Consider the following 21,336-nt stretch of genomic DNA (forward strand, 5'->3'; position numbering starts at 1 on the left):
GCCGTGGCGTGAATATTAAAATAAACACATGATTAACTCAATCAATTAACTTCCCCTCGCCCTACGGGAAAAAGGTTCCACCTGACTCTGAATCACATGACCTGAGCCCTTTAAACACCAGCCTCTGAGTGCCACCCCCGGGAGAGTGGGTGGGGCTGGTCCCCCATCGCTGGGAGAACCTCCTGCCCAGATCTAGGGCAGGGGGGGGTCTCAACCTTTCTCTTGCTGAGGCCCCCTCCACATGCTATAAAAACTCCAGGGCCCAGCAGGGGGTGCGAGGGGGAACTCAGGGCTCCGGGCCAGGGGGGACCCTTAGGCATAGGCACAGTTTTGCTTCTATTTGGGGTGGGGGTCAAAGTCTGGTAGGGTTCGAGCCAGCTCCGCACAGCGGGGGCCAGAGAGGGAGTGCCACCTTCACCCACTGACTCACTCAGAGGCCACGGCGTCGGGGGGGGGGGGGGCGGGTGTGGCTTCAGCCCCGCGCTGCTCCCAGCTTCAGCACTGAGCTTGGGTTTCAGCCACGGGGCCGTGTGGCCCCCCTGAAAGGGCTCGCGGACCCACAGTGGGCCAGGGCCCCCGATTGAGAACCGCTGATCTAGGAGGCAGAGGGTCAATACTGGGAACAACCAGCGGATCGTCAGCGAAGCCCCAGAGGTGGGGGCTCAGAGCCAGCAGTCAGGAGCTGGGGCACATTTGTAGATAACGTACGGGTGGGAGGGGTTAGTACGGTACCCCCAGGGTTGTAGGAAACGGGACTCTGGGCTGATCAGTGGTTTAACCTTGAGAACCCAAGAGTTTATATTTCTAGGGGCCTTTACGGAGATTCTCCCCAGACAGCCTGACTGGTCACTGTGTTTCCTCTCTTTTGTGCCAGTGTGCACTGGCTGAGTTGGTCCCGATCGGGGAGGAAATAAGGGCTTCTCTGGACCTATTTTATTTGGTGTAAGAATCAGTGGTGTTCATATGGGGTTATGCAGTCCTGTCCTCTGATCCCCAGACGTCCCTCCGGTTTCTCTCCAAATCTCTCAGAATTTCAGACCCCTCTGTCAGCTCGCAAGCCCCAGCAATGGAGTGACCAGGTCCTGAGAACACACTGAGGTTTTAGGTCAAATCCATCCCAGAGCCCTAGAGTGTTCAGCTAATGGCACATCACCCTGCTGCCAAAACTCCACCCTACACGAATCCTATAACCGTATACATTTGCAAACCACATCCTCCTTCTGAGGAGAAGGGGCCAATCCACTGACACTGAGGTCAACAGGTGTCTTTCCATGGACTCTACCAGGAGACATGTCAGGCCCTATCCTATGCCTGACTGAACCATACCTTCATAAGGACATCTCCAAAGCCCCAGCTCCAGCCTCCTGTCCTCCACACCCGCTTGTGCGCTGCTGGTAGACGACCTGCTGGTTGGGGTGCTTGGATAACTGGGCCTCTTTACAGGGCAGCCCGTCAGCCCCTGGGTCGGGGAACTCTCTGTCGTGACTTCTGTTTTAACTACAGAAACAAACTCAATTTCAGTCCAAGTCCTGCAACCGAATGGCTCGGCTCCTTCTCTCCTGAACACAGTCAACACAGCCGACTGGATCAGCGGCTAGACCGTAGACAGGCCACATGCTTCTTTCAAATGCCAAGCGTCCACCCAGAAACTAGGTTCATTTTGATTTTAGAATGCCTGAAACCAAGGGAGGGAAGATCCACAATCACAGAAATAACATGGCCTCAGCGCTTCTTCCCCTTCTGAGACACCTCTCTCCAGTTACCGGTGCGAAGAAGGGGATGCAGTGTAGGAAGGATGGAGCATGGCCATATGAAGGTTAACACGGCAACACGGATTTTGGTTCATGCATGTACCTCTCCTCTGCGTAGCAAGAATACTGACCAATGCAGTGACACCCCTGTAGGATGGACACACAGACACGCGAATAACGAATGGCTCTTATTCAGCTGGCACCCAAATACTCTGGGCTTAACTGGGCCCCAAATTCGGGCTGTGTAGTTTTGTACCCTGGGGCCTGTGCTATTAAGTTACACTGTGTAAATCAGGAGTCACTCCACTGAAGTTACATCAGTGTAAAACCAGTGTCAGTCAATCAGCTCCTAGCTCATTCTCTGATTATACCACACAACCAGAAGCAGAGTGTCTGATCTCTCCGCTCTGCCTAGCGAGATGCTGTTCCTTTGTGCATTAAGGTATTAAGACATTTTAACTCACCCGTAGCACATAAGCTCTTCATCTCCACCCCCACTCTCTTGTGTTCCACGTCTCCTTGCGCGCTGGGGTTCTGCATGTTGGGGTGACGGGGCCTGTTGATGGGAATTTCCTTCAGGCAGTTCAGCAGACCTTGGAGGGGGCTGTTCTCTGGAGCCACTTCTGTGTTAATAGTCAGAAAAGAAACAGATCAGCGGGAGATGTGGAGCCGCGGCAGCGTGGTGCAGTTGGTCTCTGAGCCCTGTCAAATCTACAGGAACCTACACTGACCCCCAGCACTTCTCTTTTCTCTCTTCACACTCCTGCCAGCAAGGCTGGGCTGCACATACAGATCCATCACACCCCGGAGCAGGTCATCTCTACAAAAGTGCCCGTGGAACGAGGCATTCAGATCTGGTGCCCCAGGGCCTGAAGGTCATGGATGAATTGGAATGTTTTCAGGGAAAGGAAACCCAGGGAAGGGGTGATTTAGGGGGAAAGACGCAGCCTCAGGATGTCAAGTTTGGCTAAGCCATGAGGAAGAGACACCAGGGGATGGGAAGGTATGAACCAGCAGGAATGGGAGATGCTCAGCTTGACCCAAAGGGGTGTGAGGACAGGTCACCAAATTGAACGGAGGAAAGGAAAGTTTAGGCTGGATCTCAGGAACCCATGAGATCTAACGGATTGTGGAGTCAAGTCGCAAAGGAAGGGGGAGAAGCCTTGTCGCTCTAGCCATTTAATTTCATTCAGATTGGTTCCCAACGGATGAGCTAGATGGGACCCAGCAGATCGTGTCCATCCCAAATCCGTACCATTCTAAGACCCCCCCTGCCCCGATCCTTCCGCGTCCCCTCACACACCCGGGACAACTGTGTCACACTCCTGCTGCACTATTCTGGGACGTGTCGGCCGGCCAAGGCAGTTTTGGTACCTACCATGTCACTAGCATAGCCTGACTCCTCCGTGACTCACCTTCCGCATACAGCCTCCCAAGCTGAGCCCCTTCCGTGCTACTGGTGGACTCGCAGCTGCTCGGTGTGTCGGCATGACTGGGTCTATTGACAGATACTTCCACTAAACAGTTCTCCAGGCCAAGGGCAGGTGGATTCTCTGGAGTTATTTCTGGTTTAACTGGACAGACAAAGCCAGCATCAGCTCAGGGCCTGTTGCTGAGGGGCGGGTTCATTTTAACCCTATAAAACCACCTGGATCTTTGACAGTGGATATTTAGACCTAGTGTTAAAGAGAAACCTCTCCACTGTCATTGGATGGGCATCTGTGAACCACTAATCGAGAGGATGGATGGTCTTGTGGGCAAAAGGCTCTGGCCTCAGGCTCAGGAGATCTGTACCTGTCAACTCCTCTACGTTACTGACCCACGGACGCCTCCTCTGCTCTGCCAGCGAGGCCAGTCTTTACCGTCCTTTAGTCCAGTTTTCCCTCATGCAATTTCCTGCTTTCCCCCCTGCCATCCCTGGTGCACAAAAGGATCTCAGGTAGGTATACACAAAGCCACTACGTTCTCTGCTTTCAACTTGCACCTTAAAACCAAGCTCAGGGTTCATAAATAAAACAGAACCAGGGACTTTCTCCCTGCGGGTGTGCTATTCCCAGTGTATGGTACCCACTTACCGTCGGCACACGCCCTCTCAGAGCCCATCTCAGCTTCACTATCAGCAGCCTCAGCTGGCTCCACAGTGGCCTTTGAATTCCCAAAGAGAAATTCTGGGATTTCCTTCACCAGCTTCATCAGTGCGCTAAGATGCAGGCTGCCCTGACGCTCTCCTGCTTGAGACACGGAGAAAAACTTACCAGAAGCCCAGTGTGATCGGCACCTGACTTGAGGAAAGAGCAGTTCTTTCTTTCCTTCTTTTCCACCTCGGGCAGGGAATCTCTTACCTTCCTCATCTCCTGTGGGGCACCCGTCCTCTTCTGTTTGCCCTGAGTCCCAGAATCCACCCACATCTGGGTCATCCCCTGGAAAGGCCAGTTCTTCACCTAGAAAGACGTGGGTGCATGGAATAGTGGATGTCACGATGGGCACCATTTTATCTATTTGGGGGTGGTCTCCATCCACATGGTTCCTATTACCCTTATGAAATGCCTCAGGCTGCAGAACCAGCAGCCTCCCATCGCTTCACCGCAGGGAGGTCTGTTGGCTGCTGGTGTGGGATTCGCACCAGGAGACCATCTTTACTCAGTGGTGGTAGGAGAAAGCTGACCACGGAGGGTCCCGTTCTGTCCCCGGAGGAGGGGGCTGTGCTTGCAGATTCTGGGCTGACAACTCCCAGTGTAAGTCAGAGCAGCTGTCTTGGGCTGTGGCATGGATCAGACTCCCCCTAACACCATGAGCTTCTCCCTCCCCCAATCTGCCATCTATGCTGGGGCTTGCAAAGGGCCAGGGTATTCTCCCCTGACCCCTTGGGCTGTATCACCGGCCCCTAGGCACTGCCAGAGAGGTGCATAGGGGCCAAAGTGGCAGGTGGGGGCAGAGTCAGTTCCTAGTAGCTCTATTGGACCCCATGGGGCTCCCTCTGTGGACAGCGGAAAGGGGCCCCAGGAAGGTGGGAGAGAGGAGAAGACAGACACCCTGGGTCTAGACGATATCTTCTGGGGGGCTGGGCCTGCTGTCAGGTCTCAGCCAGCCCAGCGACGGGTGTGCAGTAGATCCCTTGACACACCAGCCAGCCAGAGGCGTCTGCAGTCTACCCACTGCCAGGGCTGGCATGGCGGGCAGTGGCTTAGCGTTGGTTACTGAAGGGCTCACTCACCCTCTGAGCTGCCGCCTTTGCTGGCGAGCTCTCGCTCTCCGGAGACGCTGCGGATCTGGCCGCCAGCAGCCTCCCGCTCTGCAGTCAGGGCCAGAAGAGCCAGCGTGGGAACTGGCTGACCTGGTCAGGGAAAACAAGACTCAGCACAATGACTCTCGCTCTGGCGAGCTACCCCAGGCCAGCCAGAGGCTGGGCGACCAGTAGCCAGTCCGAGCAGGGCCAGCAGCCACCCAGGAGCTCAAAGCCACCCCAGCCGGGGACCGGGGCTGTCCCGGGGGCAGAGAAACAATGAAGCTGCTGAGTAGGACGGGGCCAATGCTTCTTTGCACCTCGCCGGCCGTCCATGGAGCTCAGAGCGACTTCCGTCTAGTCTCCCCAGTTCTCGTCTGTCCACCACGGCCAGCAGAGTCATTCAGCTCGGGCCAGAATCCAGCCCAGTCTGGGCGCTGTCCGGGAACCTGGCTACAGTTCAGCTGAGCCCCGGACAGGGCCGTTAACACATGACCTGGGTGGGAGCTGACAAACAGGGCAACCTGCATGTCAGGCAGGATGGTGCAAAGCAGGGGCAGGAGATGGTGCAAACCTCGGTGTGTACTGCTGCCCGGGGTGGGGACATGTTTCATAGGATCACAGAACCACAGGATTCAAAGGGACCGCGAGGCTCATCCCGTCTAACCCTGCCAAGATGCAGGATTTGTTGTGTCTAAACCATCCCAGAGGGACGGCTCTCCAGCCTCCTCTTGAAAACCTCCAGGGAAGGAGCTTCCACAACCTCCCCAGGTGTCTGTTCCTTTGTCCTACTGTTCTGACAGCGAGGCAGTTCTTCCTGAGATTTCCTCTGTCTGCTCTGCTGCAGGTTGACCCCATGGCCTCTTGTCCTGCCCTCTGTGGCCAGAGAGAACAACTTTTCTTCATCTTTTTTTATGGTAGAGTTTCAAGTATCTGAAGACCACTATCATGTCCCCCTTAATCTCCTCTTTTCCAGACTAAAGATACCCAGTCCCTTCAGCCTTTGCTCATATGGCTTGTGTTCCCTCCCTCTGATCATCTTTGTTGCTCGCCTCTGGATCCTTTCCAGTTTCACTCTGACTTATCTATGTTCTACATCCTGCCGCTTCAAATGTCAGACTCCCCCCGGCCAGGGAAGAGACAGCCCCCCCGGAGATGGAGATGGTTCAGTGCAGAGAGTGGCGGGAAGCGGGGTGAGACGGCTCTTTCCCGCAGTCAGAGACTTTGTATTTGCTCAATGGCTCATTTGCCTTAGCTGAAATTAAAACTTCCCAATGGAAGTCAGAGCCAGAGGGGTTCCCCGTGAAACTCGTGAGCACACCACAGCCTCCTGGTTCGGGATTTAGTTACAGGGTTACAGTATAGGCTTGGTTTGGTGCAACGTTCGTTAGTGTCTTCAGCAAACCTGGGGCAACTCATGGGTTCACAACAGGTCTGGGCTGAGCTTTGCTTTGAAATGCCAGCCCAGCTCAGGACAGAGGAGGGACCTCCACATGGATCAGAGAGGAAACGAAAGAACTGGATTCTCCTCTCATTCTGGCTTCCAAGGGTTCCCACCATCTGAGCGGGAGGAGAGTCGTCCCCAGCCTTCCCATGAGCCATTGCCAGTGGAAGCTGCCTGTGGTTTGCGTGGCGAGGCCTTGTGGACACTGGCATTTTTCTTCACATTCCCCACCCCTGGAACCACCTGTGCAGCTCCACCAGCGGGAGCGAGGTGCAGACCAGCTGCCAGAGTATTCCCCACGGTGCTGTCTAGACAGGGTCAGATAACACAGCGGTCAAAGCATCAGTGTCCAGTTTACATTAGTGCTCCCTTGCGGCTACCACCGGTGGAAACGAAGGGATGCTAGTGCCAGGGGAGGATTTGGAGATGAATGCTCGTGGAGAGTGTGTGTGTGTGTGTGTGTGTGTGTGTGTACATGTGTGTAACTCTCAGCCACACCAATCAGGTCTTACACCAGCTGCAGTTGAAACATAGTTCCAGCTCTGCGCGTTTCACTCAGCCAGTGTGAACGAGGCAAAACCGTGTCGGAATCAGACTTCTAAAGAAAAGTGTCCAACGGTTCCGTCTATACCAGTGGTTCTCAACCAGGGGGACGCGTACCCCGGGGGGTACGTGGGGGTCTTCCAGGGGGTGCATCAACTCAGCTAGAGATTTGTCTAGTTTTACAACAGGCTACAGAAAAAGCGCCAGCAAAGTCAGTTCAAACTGAAATTTCATGCAAGCAAGGACTGGTTTATACTGCTCTGGACGCTAGACACTGACATGTCAGTACACTATTTATATTCCAGTGGATTTATTTGATAATGGTATGGTAACAAGGAGAACATCGTTTCCGTTAAGAGTGTGGCTGTGACACGTCTGTATTTTTATGTCTGATTTTGTGAGCAAGTGGTTTTTAAGTGAGGTGAAATTTGGGGTACGCAAGACAAATCAGACTCCCAAAAGGAGTACAGTCGTCTGGAAAGGTTGAGAGCCACTGCTCTACCCTACAGAACCAAACCCCACCCCAGCTATGGCCAAAGTATGTTATAACATAGCTCATTCCTGCCCGGGAATGGGCAGAAAAGAAACAGGGGAGGAATGCGTTAGAGAACCAGGGGGTAGCCACAAGGGTTAATACAGATTTCTCTGACATGCTTACGTGTGACCCAGACAAGTCACTTCGTCGCTCCGGGCATGTCTACACAGCAGCTGGGAGGGGTAATTCCCCACTCAGCGTGACGTACACACACCACCCGGGCTAGTATGCTAAAAATAGCCTCGTGGCTGCAGCAGCCTGGGTGGGGGCTTTGGCTAGTCACTCCGCCTGACAGCCTGGGCACATACCCGTGCGGCTCGTTGGGGCTGCTGCCACGGCCACACTGCTAGTTCGAGCCGAGCCAGCGGCGTCTGTCCATTCGAGCTGGGACACAAGCCCTGAGCTGCTGTGTAGCCTTGAGCCTCCTCTGTACAATGGAAATAATAACACAGGGGTGCTGTGAAAGTTAACGAGTTAAAGAACATGAGGTGCTCCTTTACTGCAGTGATGGGGGGCCTTCTTGTATCTTAGATAGAGCCTGTACCTCCCACACAAGCAAAAACAAACACTCCTGTAAATAAGGTGGTTAAACACGGCTTGTGTTGTGGTGAATGATACTTGGGAATCATTTAAGAATACCTTACTAGATGCCCCAAAAGCCTCAATCCCACAACCGAGGAAGAAGATTGTGCTGGTTAAAAACCAAACCTAATTTAGAGGGGAAGCAAAGGCAGCTATAAAAATAAAAAAATAATATGTAACAAATAGAAGAAATGGGAAGTTGATAGTAATGAATATAAAACAGAAGTTAGGAACTTTAGAAAATTTATAAGGGAAGCAAAAGAACACAAGGAGAAATCTATTGAAAGCAGAGTTAAGGACAATAAGAAGTTTATTAAATATATTAGGAACTAAAAGAATCCATTACTAGATGGAAATGGTAGAATTAGCAACAATAATGCCAAAAAGGCAGAAGTGTTCAGTAAATATTTCTGTTTTGTATTTGGGGAAAAACAGATGATGCCGTCTCATCATATGGTGATGATAACACTCTTTCCATTCTACTAGTGTCTGTGGAGAATGTTAATCAGAAGCTTCTAAAGTTAGACATTTTAAAATCAGCAGGTCCAGAGAACTTGCATCCAAGAGTTTTAAAAGAGCTGGCTAAGGGACTCAATGGACTACTAATGGTGATTTTCAACAAGAGGTGGAGCACTGGGGAAGTTCCAGAAGACTGGAAGAAAGCTAATGTTGTGCCAGTTTTTAAAAATGTAAACAGAATGACCTGGGTAATTATAGGCCTGTCAGCCTGTCACGGATCCCTGGCAAGATGACGAAGCACCTGATACGGGACTTGATTAAAAATGAACTAAAAGAGGGTAATGTAATTACAGCAAGTCAATGGGTTCATGGAAAACAGATCCTATCAAACAAACTTGATATCTTTTTTTGATGAGATTACAAGTTTGGCTGATACAGGTAATAGTATGAATGTTATATACTGAGATTTCTGTAAGGTGTTCGACATGGTACCACACAACATTTTTATTAAAAACCTAGAAGGATATAAAATGAACATGGCAGGCGTTAAATGAATTAAAAACTGGCTAACTGACAGGTCTCAAAATGTAACTGTAAATGGGGAATCATCACTGAGCAAGTCTGTTTGCAGTGGGGTCCCGCAGGGAGCAGTTGTAGGCCCTACACTATTTAACATTTTTATCAAAGACCTGGAAGAAAATGCAAAATCATCACTGATAAGGTCTGCAGACGGCACACACATCGGGGGAGCGGTAAATAATGAAGACAGGTCACTCATTCAGAGAGATCTGAATGGTTTGGTAAACTGGGCACAAGCCAACAATTTGCTGTTTAATATGGTGAGATGTGAATGTATTCTTCTAGGATCAGAGAATGTAGGCCATACTTAAGTCCCGGGAAGCAGCGACTCTGAAAAAGAGGTGGGGGTCGTGGTGGATAATCCGCCGAACAGGAGCGTCTGATGGGACGCTGTGGCTGAAAGAGGGAATGAGATTTGTGATGCAGAAACAAAGGAATCTCAAGTAGGAGCAGAGAGGTTATTTTACCATCTCTATTTGGCCCTGGTGCGATCGGTACTGGAATCCTGTGTCCAGTTCTGGTGCCCACAATTCAAGGAGACTGTTGATAAACTGGAGGGGGGGTCACAGAGGAGCCTGAGAATATTTAAAGGATTAGAAAACTGGCCTTAGAGTGACAGACTCAATGAGCTCAATCTACTTAACTTAACAAAGAGAAGGTTAAGGGGTGACTTGATTACAACCTATAGGTACCTACATGGGGAACCAATATTTGATAATGGGCTCTTCAATCTAGCAGAGAAAGGTGTAACACAATGCAATAGCTGGAAGCTGAAGACTGGGCAAATTCAGACTGGAAATAAGGTGTAAATTTTTGACAGGGAGAGTAATTAACTACTGGAACAATTTACCAAGAGTCGGGGTGGATTCTCCATCACTGGCAATTTTCAAATCAAGATGGGAGGTTTTTCTAAAAGATCTGCTACAGGGCTTATTTTGGGGGAAGTCCTGTGGCCTGACAAGAGATCAATGTTCCCTTCTGGACTTGGAATCCATGAATCTATGAGTGCAGACAGGGACAGTTTCGCCCTACCTATGCAGACCACTGAAAACCAGCGTAGCTGGAGAGAAGTTTAAATACAGTTCCTGCACTTGGTTTAATGTCGGCGGAGCCGGAAAGACACACATTTGTAACTGCAACGCCAGGTAATGGCCCACAGCCCTCCATGCAGACATAAAACATGCTGCTCCTTACCTAGCGAGATCAGCAACTGGTAATTCTCCTCCATCACTTCTTTATGAAGCTCCTTCTGCCATCCCTCCAGGATCTCCCACTCCTCTGCTGAGAACCTGACAGCAACGTCTTCAAATGTCACCGGCACCTGAAGACAAACAAATGGCTGAGTTGATTCCGGGCCTGGGGCAGAGTACGGGAGTCCTGTAAATAAGCAGGGCTCACCATTTCTGGCCCATGCCCCTGAGCCTTATTAACTTTGCTCCCTCTGTGATTTTGATGGGGAAATGCACTCCCTACTAGATATCTCTCAGACAAGTCATTAACACGCCCATTGCACCTAGAACATTAACTAGAGCAAGCAGGCGCAAGTGGTTTCATATGGTAGCTCACCTCTCAAGCCAGAGCTCTTCTTCGGGACACCTCCCCTTCCGGCCTAACCCCTCCCATCCTCACACCAATTGTTTGCCTAAAGCCGAGGAGGAGAGGCTGGATGAGATTGAGGCAGGATGAAGACAAACTCCCCCTGTCATAACACCCTGGGGTGCTGGAACAATTTGCACAGTGGGGGTGCTGAGGGCCATTGAACCAAGCTGCAAACCCTGGATATGATGGAAACCCCTTCAAGCGAGGGGGTGCGGCAGCCCCCTCCACACCCCTAGCTCCAGCACCTGTGATAACGCCCCCTCCAAACACTCCCCAGGCCCTTCAGTAGCATGCCCACTCCGAGCCACCAGCCCCTCTCTGCCCCGAGAACAGGAGAAGCCCCGAGGGGAAGCGCTTCCCCAGCTGTCGGCAGGCAGTGCCATGTCCAGCCTGCTGCAGCATGTGGACACAGCCCCTGGAGCGGGGTGGGGTGGAACAGGGCCAGACCCAGTTAAAGGGGAAGCACTTGAAAGAACTACCCGCTGCCCGGCACCTAGCCTGAATAGCCTGGATGAGCAGCAAGGAAGGGAGAGCAGTGACGAGCCAGAATGGCTAATGGGATCCAGAGAGTTGTGTGAAAAAATATTTCTAAGCATTAACAATTCTTACCCCTTCTTATACAGTTCTGGGCATGTTCACGGACATTAGCTAACTCACTTCAGTACAGGGGAACCCCCTGAGACTGGAGGTGCCTGGGAGCAGCCCTCACTGGAGATGCCAAGGTCAGGGCAGGCTGCAAAAGGGAGAGCAGATACTCCCAAGACAGGTGGGTAACACTGAAGTCAAACCTCCCAACCAGTCACAAACTGCGCTTCTGATCCCCCACACTGGTGATCACGAAGCAAAAAAGGAATCACACAGTCCCCTTATTGCACTCCAGTCTCTGGCTCCCAATCAGCATCTAGGTCCAGTAGACTGAGAAGTTATTTTAAACTCTGCTCACATATACAAAATGTTCTTCTGACCCCAAAGGGCCAGCCGCATTGCCAGGTCAGTCTAGGTTTGGATCTTACCCTCCAGAGGTAAGAAGCAGGACTGAAGACAAGCTGGAGGAGCTGCAGCTGCCTTTTATAGTCTTTTGCCATGTGGCCTTCGTTCCAAACACAAGCTGCCCAGCACATGGCTTGAAAGCCTCAGAGTTCTGTCCATAGGCCTGTCCCTGCAAGCCTTGCTGAGTCATAAGATGTACCTGCCCTCTCTCAGTGGGTCAATTGTCTGGGGTGACACCCAGAAGCATACAACAAGTCTGAAATACAGACCTATCTATAACACATAATACAAAAGGTGATACAAACATATAAACAAATCATAATATTTTTGCAGATGCCTTACATGGCATATCTGGCTTAACTCATTGCAATTTTATAATCCTGGTAGTCACAATAACCTAAAGTGTCCCCCAGATTCCATACAGCGTCACACCCCCTGAAACACGTTCGTTAGCAGATTAACGTTTCCTGTGCCTGCTCAGACAGAGACAGCAATGAAAAGATGGTGGGGGTGGGGACGGACACAAATTTGTTAAAAGGATAAACACCCAGTTAAACCAACATGACAAAATGACAAATCATGTCAAACCAACCTGATAGCCTTCTTTGACAAGCCTTGTGGATGGGGTATATTTTGACTTCAGTAAGGCTTTTAAATGGCACTTAAAATTTAAAAGGTCCTTGAACAGTTTTTAGACCAAGAGCTGGGGGAAAGCCGACAGGTGGGGAGGAACACATGGTTCGGACAGAGACATCCCTTAGGGGAGGATCTCCTAATGGAGACTCTCTATGTCCTAGTAAGGAGGAGAGGATGGAAGATGATAAAATACAGGTAGGATCTGATGAGAAACAGTCAAATGAAAAAGAGTCCCATTCAATTACATCACGTAATGGCAGACAGTTAAAAAGTGACAAGTTTTTAAAGTGCTTATATGCCAATGCTAGAAGTCTAAATAATAAGATGGGTGAACTAGAGAGCCTCGTTTTAAATGAGGATATTGATATAACAGGCATCACAGAAACTTGGTGGAATGAGGATAGTCAATGGGACACAGTAACATCAGGGTACAAAATATATCGGAAGGACAGAACAGGTCGTGTGGGTGGCAGTGGCATTATAGGTGAAAGAAAGCGTAGAATTAAATGAAGTAAAAATCTTAAATGAACCAAAGTGTACCACAGAATCTTTGTGGATAGTAATTCCATGCTTGACTAATAAGAATACAGCAGTAGGGATCTATTACCGACCATCTGACCAGGATGGTGAGAGTGACTGTGAAATGCTCAGAGAGATTACAGAGGCTATTAACATGAAAAAAATCAGTAATAATGGGGGATTTCAATTATCCCCATATTGACTGGGTACATGTCACTTCAGGGCCAGATGCAGAGATAAAGTGTCTTGACACCTTAAACAACTGCTTCTTGGAGCGGCTAGTCCTGAAGCCCACAAGAGAAGAGGCAATTCTTGATTTAGTCCTAAGTGGAGCACAGGAGCTGGTCCAAGAGGTGAATAGAGCTGGACCTCTTGGTAATAGTGACCATAATATAATTAAATTTAACATCCCTGTGGTGGGGAAAACACCACAGCGGCCCAACACTGTAGCTTTTAATTTCAGAAAGGGGAACTACACAAAAATGAGGTTAGTGAAACAGAATTTAAAAGGTACAGCGCCAAAAGTGAAATCCCTGCAAGCTGCGTGGAAACCTTTTAAAGACACCGTAATAGAGGCTCAACTTAAATGTATACCCCAAATTAAAAATCATAGTAAGAGAACCAAAAAAGAGCCACCGTGGCTAAACAACAAAGTAAGAGAAGCAGTGAGAGGCAAAAAAGTGAGAGGCAAAAAAGGCATCCTTTAAAAAGTGGAAGTTAAATCCTAGAGAGGAAAACAGAAAGAAACATAAACTCTGGCAAATGAGGTGTAAAAATATAATTAGGAAAGCCAAAAAAGAATTTGAAGAACAGCTAGCCAAAGACTCAAAATTAATAGCAAAAATTTTTTAAAGTACATCAGAAGCAGGAAGCCTGCTAAACCATGAGTGGGGCCACTGGCCAATCGAGATGCTAAAGGAGCACTCAAGGACAATAAGGCCATTGCGGAGAAACTAAATGAATTATTTGCATCGGTCTTCATGGCTGAGGATGTGAGGGAGATTCCCAAACCTGAGCCATTCTCTTTAGGTGACACATCTGAGGAACTGTCCCAGATTGAGGTGTCATCAGAGGAGGTTCTGGAACAAATTGATAAACTCAACAGTAAAAAGTCACCAGGACCAGATGGGATTCACCCGAAAGTACTGAAAGAACTCAAATGTGAAATTCCAGGACTACTAACTGTCGCCTGTAAACGATCACTTTTAAATCAGCTTCTGGACCAAATGACTGGGGGATAGCTAATGTGACACCAATTTTTTAAAAAGGCTCCAGACGTGACCGCAGCAATTACAGGCCGGTAAGCCTGACTTCTGTACCAGGCAAATTGGTTGAAACTATAGTAAAGAACAAAACTGTCAGACACGCAGATGAACAGAATTTGTTGGGGAAGAGTCAACATGGTTTTTCTATAGGGAAATCATGCCTCACCAGTCTACTAGAATTCTTTGAGGGGGTCAACAAGCATGTGGACAAGGGGGATCCAGTGGATATAGTGTATTTAGATTTTCAGAAAGCCTTTGATAAGGTCCCTCACCAAAGGCTCTTAAGCAAAGTAAGCAGTCATGGGATAAGAGGCAAGGTCCTCTCATGGATTGGTAACTGGTTAAAAGATAGCAAAAAAGGATAGGAATAAATGGTCAGTTTTCAGAATGGAGAGAGGTAAATAGTGGTGTCCCCCAGGGGTCTGTACTGGTCCCAGTCCTGTTCAACATATTCATAAATGATCTGGAAAAAGGGGTAAACAGTGAGATGGCAAAATTTGCAGATGATACAAAACTACTCAAGATAGTTAAGTCCCAGGTAGACTGCGAAGAGCTACAAAACGATCTCTCAAAACTGGGTGACTAGGCAACCAAATGACAGAAGAAATTCAATGTTGATAAATGCAAAGTAATGCACATTGGAAAACATAATCCCAGCTCTACATATAAAACGATGGGCTCTAAATTAGCTGTTACCACTCAAGAGAGAAATCTTGGAGTCACTGTGGATAGTTCTCGGAAAACATCCACTCAATGTGCAGTGGGAGTCAAAAAAGCGAACAGACTGTTGGGAATCATTAAGAAAGGAATAATAAGAGAGAGATAATAAGACAGAAAATATCATATTGCCTCTATATAAATCCATGGTAGGCCCACATCTGGAATACTGCGTGCAGATGTGGTTGCCCCATCTCAAAAAAGATATATTGGAATTGGAAAATGTTCAGAAAAGGTCAACAAAAATGATGAAGGGCAAGGAACGGCTGCCATATGAGGAGAGATTAATAAGACTGGGACTTTTCAGCTTGGAAAATTGACAACTAAGGGGGGTTATGACAGAGGTCTATACAATCATGACTGGTGTGGAGAAAGTAGATAAGGAAGCGTTATATACTCCTTCTCATAACACAAGAACTAGGGGTCACCAAACGAAATTAATAGGCAGCAGGTTTAAAACAAACAAAAGGAAGTATTTTTTCACACAATCCACAGTCAACCTGTGGAACTCATTGCCAGAGGCTATTGTGAAGGCCAGGATTATAACAGGTTTCAAAAAAGAACTAGATAAGTTCATGGAGGATAGGTCCATCAATGGCTATTAGCCAGGCTGGGCAGGGACGGTGTCCCTAGCCTCTGTTTGCCAGAAGCTGGGAATGGGCGACAGGGGATGGATCACTTGATGATTCCCTGTTCTGTTCATTCCCTCTGGGGAACCTGGCATTGGCCACTGTTGGAAGATGGGCTAGATGGCTGTTCTTATGTTTTGATATTGTCTCGCCTGACCTTCTCATAAACAAACTAGGGAAATGCAACCTAGATGGAGCTACTATAACGTGGGTGCAAAACTGGTTGGAAAACGTTCCCAGCGAATAGTTATCAGTGGTTCACAGTCATGCTGGAAGGGCATAACGAGTGGGGTCCCGCAGGGATCAGTTCTGGGTCGACTTCTGTTCAATATCTTCATCAGTGATTTAGATCATGGCATAGAGAGTACACTTATAAAGTTTGCGGACGATACCAAGCTGGGAGGGGTTGCACATGCTTTGGAGGACAGGATTAAAATTCAAAATGATCTGGACTAACTGGAGAAATGGTCTGAAGTAAATAGGATGACATTCAATAAGGACAAATGCAAAGTACTCCATTTAGAAAGGAACAATCAGGTGCACACATACACAGTGGGGAATGACAGCCTAGGAAGGAGTCCTGCGGAAAGGGATCTGGGGGTCACAGTGGATCACAAGCTAAAGATGAGTCAACAGTGTAACACTGTTGCAAAAAAAGCAAACCTCATTCTGGGCTGTATTAGCAGGAGTGTTACAAGCAAAAAGCAAGGGAAGACCTCCGATGAGGAGAAAGAGAACAACTGCACAAAGTGTGCATCGTTCAGATGTTTACAGAAACGTCTGTTTTTTTTGTTAAGAGAACTATTCTGGTTTCCTTGGAATAACACGGCTGGAATACAAATGAGTAATTGAGAAGTTTAATTTTAGTGTACATTTGAGTGAAGAAAAAAACCTGTTAATAACTGTGTATCTAAAGATAAGTTTGAATGCTTGTTCCTGGAAAAAAAAGCTGAAGTGTAAAGGAAGCTATTCTTGTTTATATCCCATGTTACAATAATCAAGTTTTAAAATTCTGGAAAATAACTCTCTTTATTTGTGTCCACATTTAAAATAGAGATAGCAAAATGATAGCAAATTGTGACAGGAGTGACCTAATCCGTCACAACCAGCTACCCTTGGACCAGAGGATGGGAAAGGTGAGCGGTAGCAAAGCGTGACAGGAGTACCCCATAGATCACAATTTGCTATTCCCGGACCAGGTGACAGGGCAACAAAAAGGAACATCCTTACCCGTCAGTAACTGGTACTGGTAGCAAAATCTGTCAGAAGCAGCTTTTGACATTACACCCCCCACAACGCTCCGATAGCAGAGTGAAGACCCCAGACAGGTCATGTGGATCTGAACTCACTGACAGCAGAGCACACTGAAAAATCTCCGTTCAAAGAATGAGCTGAGTGCTGCTGAAAGCCCCTGGTGTCTCCTTGCCAAGGGAAACAGGAGCCTTTGCTCGTGCTCAGAGAGTCCTATGGGATCCTGGGGTGAAAGGTGCAATGTAAGTGGTGTGGAGCATGGTGATGGTATTAACTGGAGTGGGGCTGTTAAAAGAGGCACCCCCCCCCCAATCTCACATCTTTCCACTCCCGCGATCGCTGCTGCATCAGAGCCGTACGCCAGCTCGAAGGGACCCGAGTCTGATCCTGTCCGCACTGCTGTTACACCAGAGGAACTCCACTGATTTCGGTGTCCACACCAGAATGAGCGAGATCAGAATCAGGCTCAAGATATGGAATCCAGGGCAGAACGGTCCCCCAAAAGAGGAGGAACGTGGTATAGTATTTCCCCTTCCCTCAGATCCCACCCCCTTCCTCCCATGGACTTCATCGGGGGGCACAGCCCCCAGCACAGGCCTGGGCCCTTACATGGCATGTTATAAAACCACAGTCTAGGGGCAGACAGCAATACAAGAGTCTGAGATGGGGTGAATATCCCCCATGGAGGGCAGGGGCTGGGATCTGCCAGGCCTAGAGCACCCTGGGAATCAGACATTTGTAAAACAGAGTTTGCTTTTCAGAGATGCCCGACCCTGTTGGAGTGCCAGGCTGGAATCTGGCAGCAGAGAGGACGAGGGGAGGTGAGCGAACGGGTCAGTGCCCCGGGGAACGGAGACAGACGCAGTGACTGGGCCAGTTACCTTTGGTTAGCTTCTGACATCTCCACCACCACCTGACTGAGCACGGATAATGGCTGCTATCCCGCTGCACTGGGATGATTCACGCCGGCAGGTCCTGGAATGCTGGCTTGATTAGCAAACGAGATCGGTTATTGACAGAAATAACGACAGCACGAAGCCACGCGGCATGGGTCTGGATGGCACTGGCCTCTCTTGCAGGACGGCTCCCAGGAAGTCTCGGGGCTTGCGTTCCGTTACCATTCCTGATGGATTTTGAAAGCTGTCAGTCCTGGCTTGTAGTCAGAGCTAAGCTGCGATTCCTGTACTGCGTGCTCTGACAAGGCCTGGGGCCAAACCGCTCAGGCCCCGCAGTGCTGGGGAAGCCCCTCTTTGCCTGAGATTTTAGCTGGGGGGATCAGAGATGAGTATGCCTCCTGGTTAGCTCCTGGAAGCCAGCACTTAACTGGAACATGATTTCCTTGCTGCCCTGTTACTCAGCCAGGTTCATTTTAAATCAGCACAAATCAATCAGGGGAAACTTCTCCCAGAGAACTGCCTCTAGGCAATGTCAGGCCAATGACTCCTCTCTTCTCTGCCTTGCGGGATGGTTCAGTCCCGCATTTTAAACCCAAGTTTGCCTCGGTTTCACGCTGATCTTGCTTCCCCTAGAGGAAGTTACTGACGTCAGACACTGACATTGAAAGGAGGATGTCATTCATGTTCAAGAATTCACTTCCCCCTTTTTGAAGGCAACGGTTTTGTGCCCTTTGTTCTGAATCTGGGCCCACTCTGTCCCATGCCTGGGCCCCTGCAGGACAAGAACTGCACTGGCCGCTCAAGGCTACCCAGAGATCCCTGGGGTAGGAGCCCTGCTAAAGGACAGCAGCGTTTGACCTCTGGAAACCCTGTGTCAAGATCAGGACGGAATGGTACAAGCGAATGTGACAGGCCTCCATGCCCCGTTAGCAGAACAAGAGGGTGGGGATAGGGGGTGTGCGGGGTGAAGGTAGGTGTGGGGAGAGGGTGTGTGTGGGGAGGAGGAGAGGGTGCGTGGGAGGGGGAAGGGGAATGTGTGAGTGTTTTAAATAACTGGGGACCCACTTGTGATCTGAAAACAAGTTCTCAAAACCCCCCAAATTAGACACTTCTACCCCAGGCTCAGACCTGAAGCCTCTGCCCGTTGCTGGAACCAAACTGTTTGCTCAGATATTCCAGAAAGGTTTGCTGTCAGCTCTTCCACTGATGGGAGCTGGACTATACGTGCTGGGGTACAAAGGCTGTTCTGCTCGTATTTCCATCCCGAGGCAGAGGAGGAAACACGGCCAGTCTCATGAGAAAGCTTCTTCTCATGCTACTTGGGAGAGGTGCATGTGTAGGAAAACCATCCAGACCGTTGGGTGCTGATCCAAGCTGGCCGCAAGACCCACTACCCAGGTGGGTACTGTCAGGAACAATCCCTTCCACAAGGAAGCTGCCACCACAGTCAAACTCCGCAGCACATTTCAAACAAAACGTTTCAATGCTAGAGATGGGTCCAAGCCACCAAGTTCTGATCCAGAGCTGGAGTCTTCCAGCCTTCGGCCAACAGGGCGATTTGGTTTTGCAGACAGAAAGTCTGCAAGGCATGTGTCTCCTGTGTCAGGTGATGGGCACTCTCACTGCAGTACATAGACCGATGTAAGTTGCCCCCAGCAGACCCTGACAAGGCCAATGTTCCCAGAAGTGGCTAGCGAGTTTGGGTGCCCAACCTGAGAGGTCTTAAAAGGAGCCTGATTTCCAGAAAGTGCTGAGCACCTGCCCTCGGAAAATTAGGGCCCTTTGAGATTTCTCACCCTGGGCACTGAGAAACTTGGGCATCCAACATCACCGATACCCACAGTTCCTACGGTTACCAGCAGGGCGCTGAGTGTCCCCCTAGAGCGGCAGGGAGCCGTTTGTAGGGCAGGAATCCACGTTGTGCTCCGCAGCCTGCGTCGTCCTTTCCTTGCCCGGGTGCAGTAGCAATAATTATCCTTTGCCTCGACTGCGAACGGTTTCTGACCCAGGCGTGCTCGCGCGTACGTGCCCCGTCAGACGCCGGATCGAAGGAATCCCTGGTGCTGCTCTCCCCCCCCCGCTGCCTGTTGACATTTCACTCTTCCGTTAAGGCTCCTTCAGGGATGACATGACGCTGACGTGACATAATTAAGTCCGACACCGTGATATTTTCAAAAGAAGTAACTTTGTCAAACCTTTAATGCTGTGTGCTCCTTGGCTCGGCTTCCTGTGGAATGTGTGATAATCGTTCATGGGTCTTTAACACCCTGGCTGCTCGGGGTCCATCAATCATGCAGAGATTAGCCGAGGACATTTGCATGTTAGGGCACAGGAAGAGAAAACCACCTGGCCCTTTCATCTGAGGATCTCAAAGCATGGTAGAAGGATGGATCAACTACACTTCACAACCCTCTGCCCCAAGGAAGGAGGCAAGTCTCATTATAAACCATCACCACAGGGTGAAAGACACCCAGTGCTGGGGTCAGCACAAAGGCCTGTGCACCCCTTAGACTCTCAAAACATGATTCAAGCAGGACTTCAGGCCACGTCCACACTAGGCAGAGCGTTGTCTTTTGAACTTGTGTTAACTAGCACACATTAAAATCCTAGCGTAGGCAAGGCAAGGGATCATGTTAATAAGTTAGCTGGTCAAGATAAACCCTTAGTGCAGAGTCTACGGGGAAGAACAAACATTTGTGATCTGGAACAAATATGAAGGGAGTGTCCCAACTAGCCTGTACGAAGGTGTTTAATCACCTCGAGTTAACTGGCAATCAACTAGCTGGAGGCAAAAGACTCTAGCAAAGACGAGCCCCTAACTTACAGCAGCCGCCCTGGTGCTACCCCCATGGACTGCACCTCAGCCCCCAACCCCACAGCAGAGAGCACTACCTGGGAGTGCCCTGCCAGCCCCCCACCCCCGCTGACACACCTCCCTATGCTGGGCCCTGTATCTATTTAGCCCAGGGGCAAACGAATACACAAGGCGGTGGGGCGGGGAGGGAATAATCAGGCCCACATGCGTTTATGTCAACGTGCAGACTCCCTGCTCTGCACACACTTCCCTGCGTGTGCGTGTCCGGGCTGTGGGGGACTCTGTTTCAGGGACAGCCATGGGTGAGTCATGACACGTTTTAATGCAATGCTGGATTCCCCTTTGACCTTCCCCTTTTGCCCATTGGCCTCATGTCCTCCCCGGGGCTGGGGAGCCTCCGAAGGAACACTTCACCCCGCAGTATCTCGTGAAACACAACCTGCCGGGCCCTATTATGGTGCTTTGATGCCCCAGCCTTGCTGACGTGACACTGACAACAAGCTGCCGGGCAGAAGGCTCGAGTTTGACGGCAGGGCTGCTCTTCCCAAAGACCAGTGGACATCACGTCACCGAACTGGGCAACTGCACTGACCCGGCTCAGGATGCCCTCTGCTGGGCTGAGAGCCCGCTCTGCCGCTGGTCAGCGAGGGCCAGATTCGGATACCCTCGCTCAGGCCGAACGGTGCCTGATTTCACCGGGGCTGGCGGAGCTCACACCCCTTCCCAAGTCCCACAGCACCAGTGCAGCAGCTGCTCGCTGACCTCAGTACTGAGAGAGGCCGGGGGCTGCCGGGACTCAGAGGCCAAAGTGGCCTCTCCGCCCTGGGCTGGGCAGAGGCGGGGTGGGGTGCGTGCGTGGGGACGACGGCCCTGTCGCTGTCCATATTGTATCCCGCACAGGGA

General features: G+C 50.0%; 1 protein-coding gene across 5 annotated transcripts in view; it reads right to left on the bottom strand.

The window, feature by feature from the left end:
- The window catches only part of LOC102944020, a 46,254-nt gene that overhangs the window by 22,500 nt on the left and 2,418 nt on the right, over positions 1 to 21,336 (bottom strand). For all 5 annotated transcript variants that reach the window (XM_043541786.1, XM_043541784.1, XM_043541782.1 and 2 more), the window contains exons 2-8: positions 10,311 to 10,437; positions 4,966 to 5,085; positions 4,094 to 4,192; positions 3,827 to 3,979; positions 3,167 to 3,325; positions 2,216 to 2,374; positions 1,327 to 1,497 (exon numbers count right to left, since the gene is read on the bottom strand). In XM_043541786.1, coding sequence (XP_043397721.1) covers positions 1,327 to 1,497; positions 2,216 to 2,374; positions 3,167 to 3,325; positions 3,827 to 3,979; positions 4,094 to 4,192; positions 4,966 to 5,085; positions 10,311 to 10,437 — 988 coding nt within the window. The remainder of the gene's footprint in view (positions 1 to 1,326; positions 1,498 to 2,215; positions 2,375 to 3,166; positions 3,326 to 3,826; positions 3,980 to 4,093; positions 4,193 to 4,965; positions 5,086 to 10,310; positions 10,438 to 21,336) is intronic.

The sequence above is a fragment of the Chelonia mydas genome, chromosome 2 (assembly GCF_015237465.2).
Source record: "Chelonia mydas isolate rCheMyd1 chromosome 2, rCheMyd1.pri.v2, whole genome shotgun sequence".
NCBI classification, from domain to species: domain Eukaryota; kingdom Metazoa; phylum Chordata; order Testudines; family Cheloniidae; genus Chelonia; species Chelonia mydas.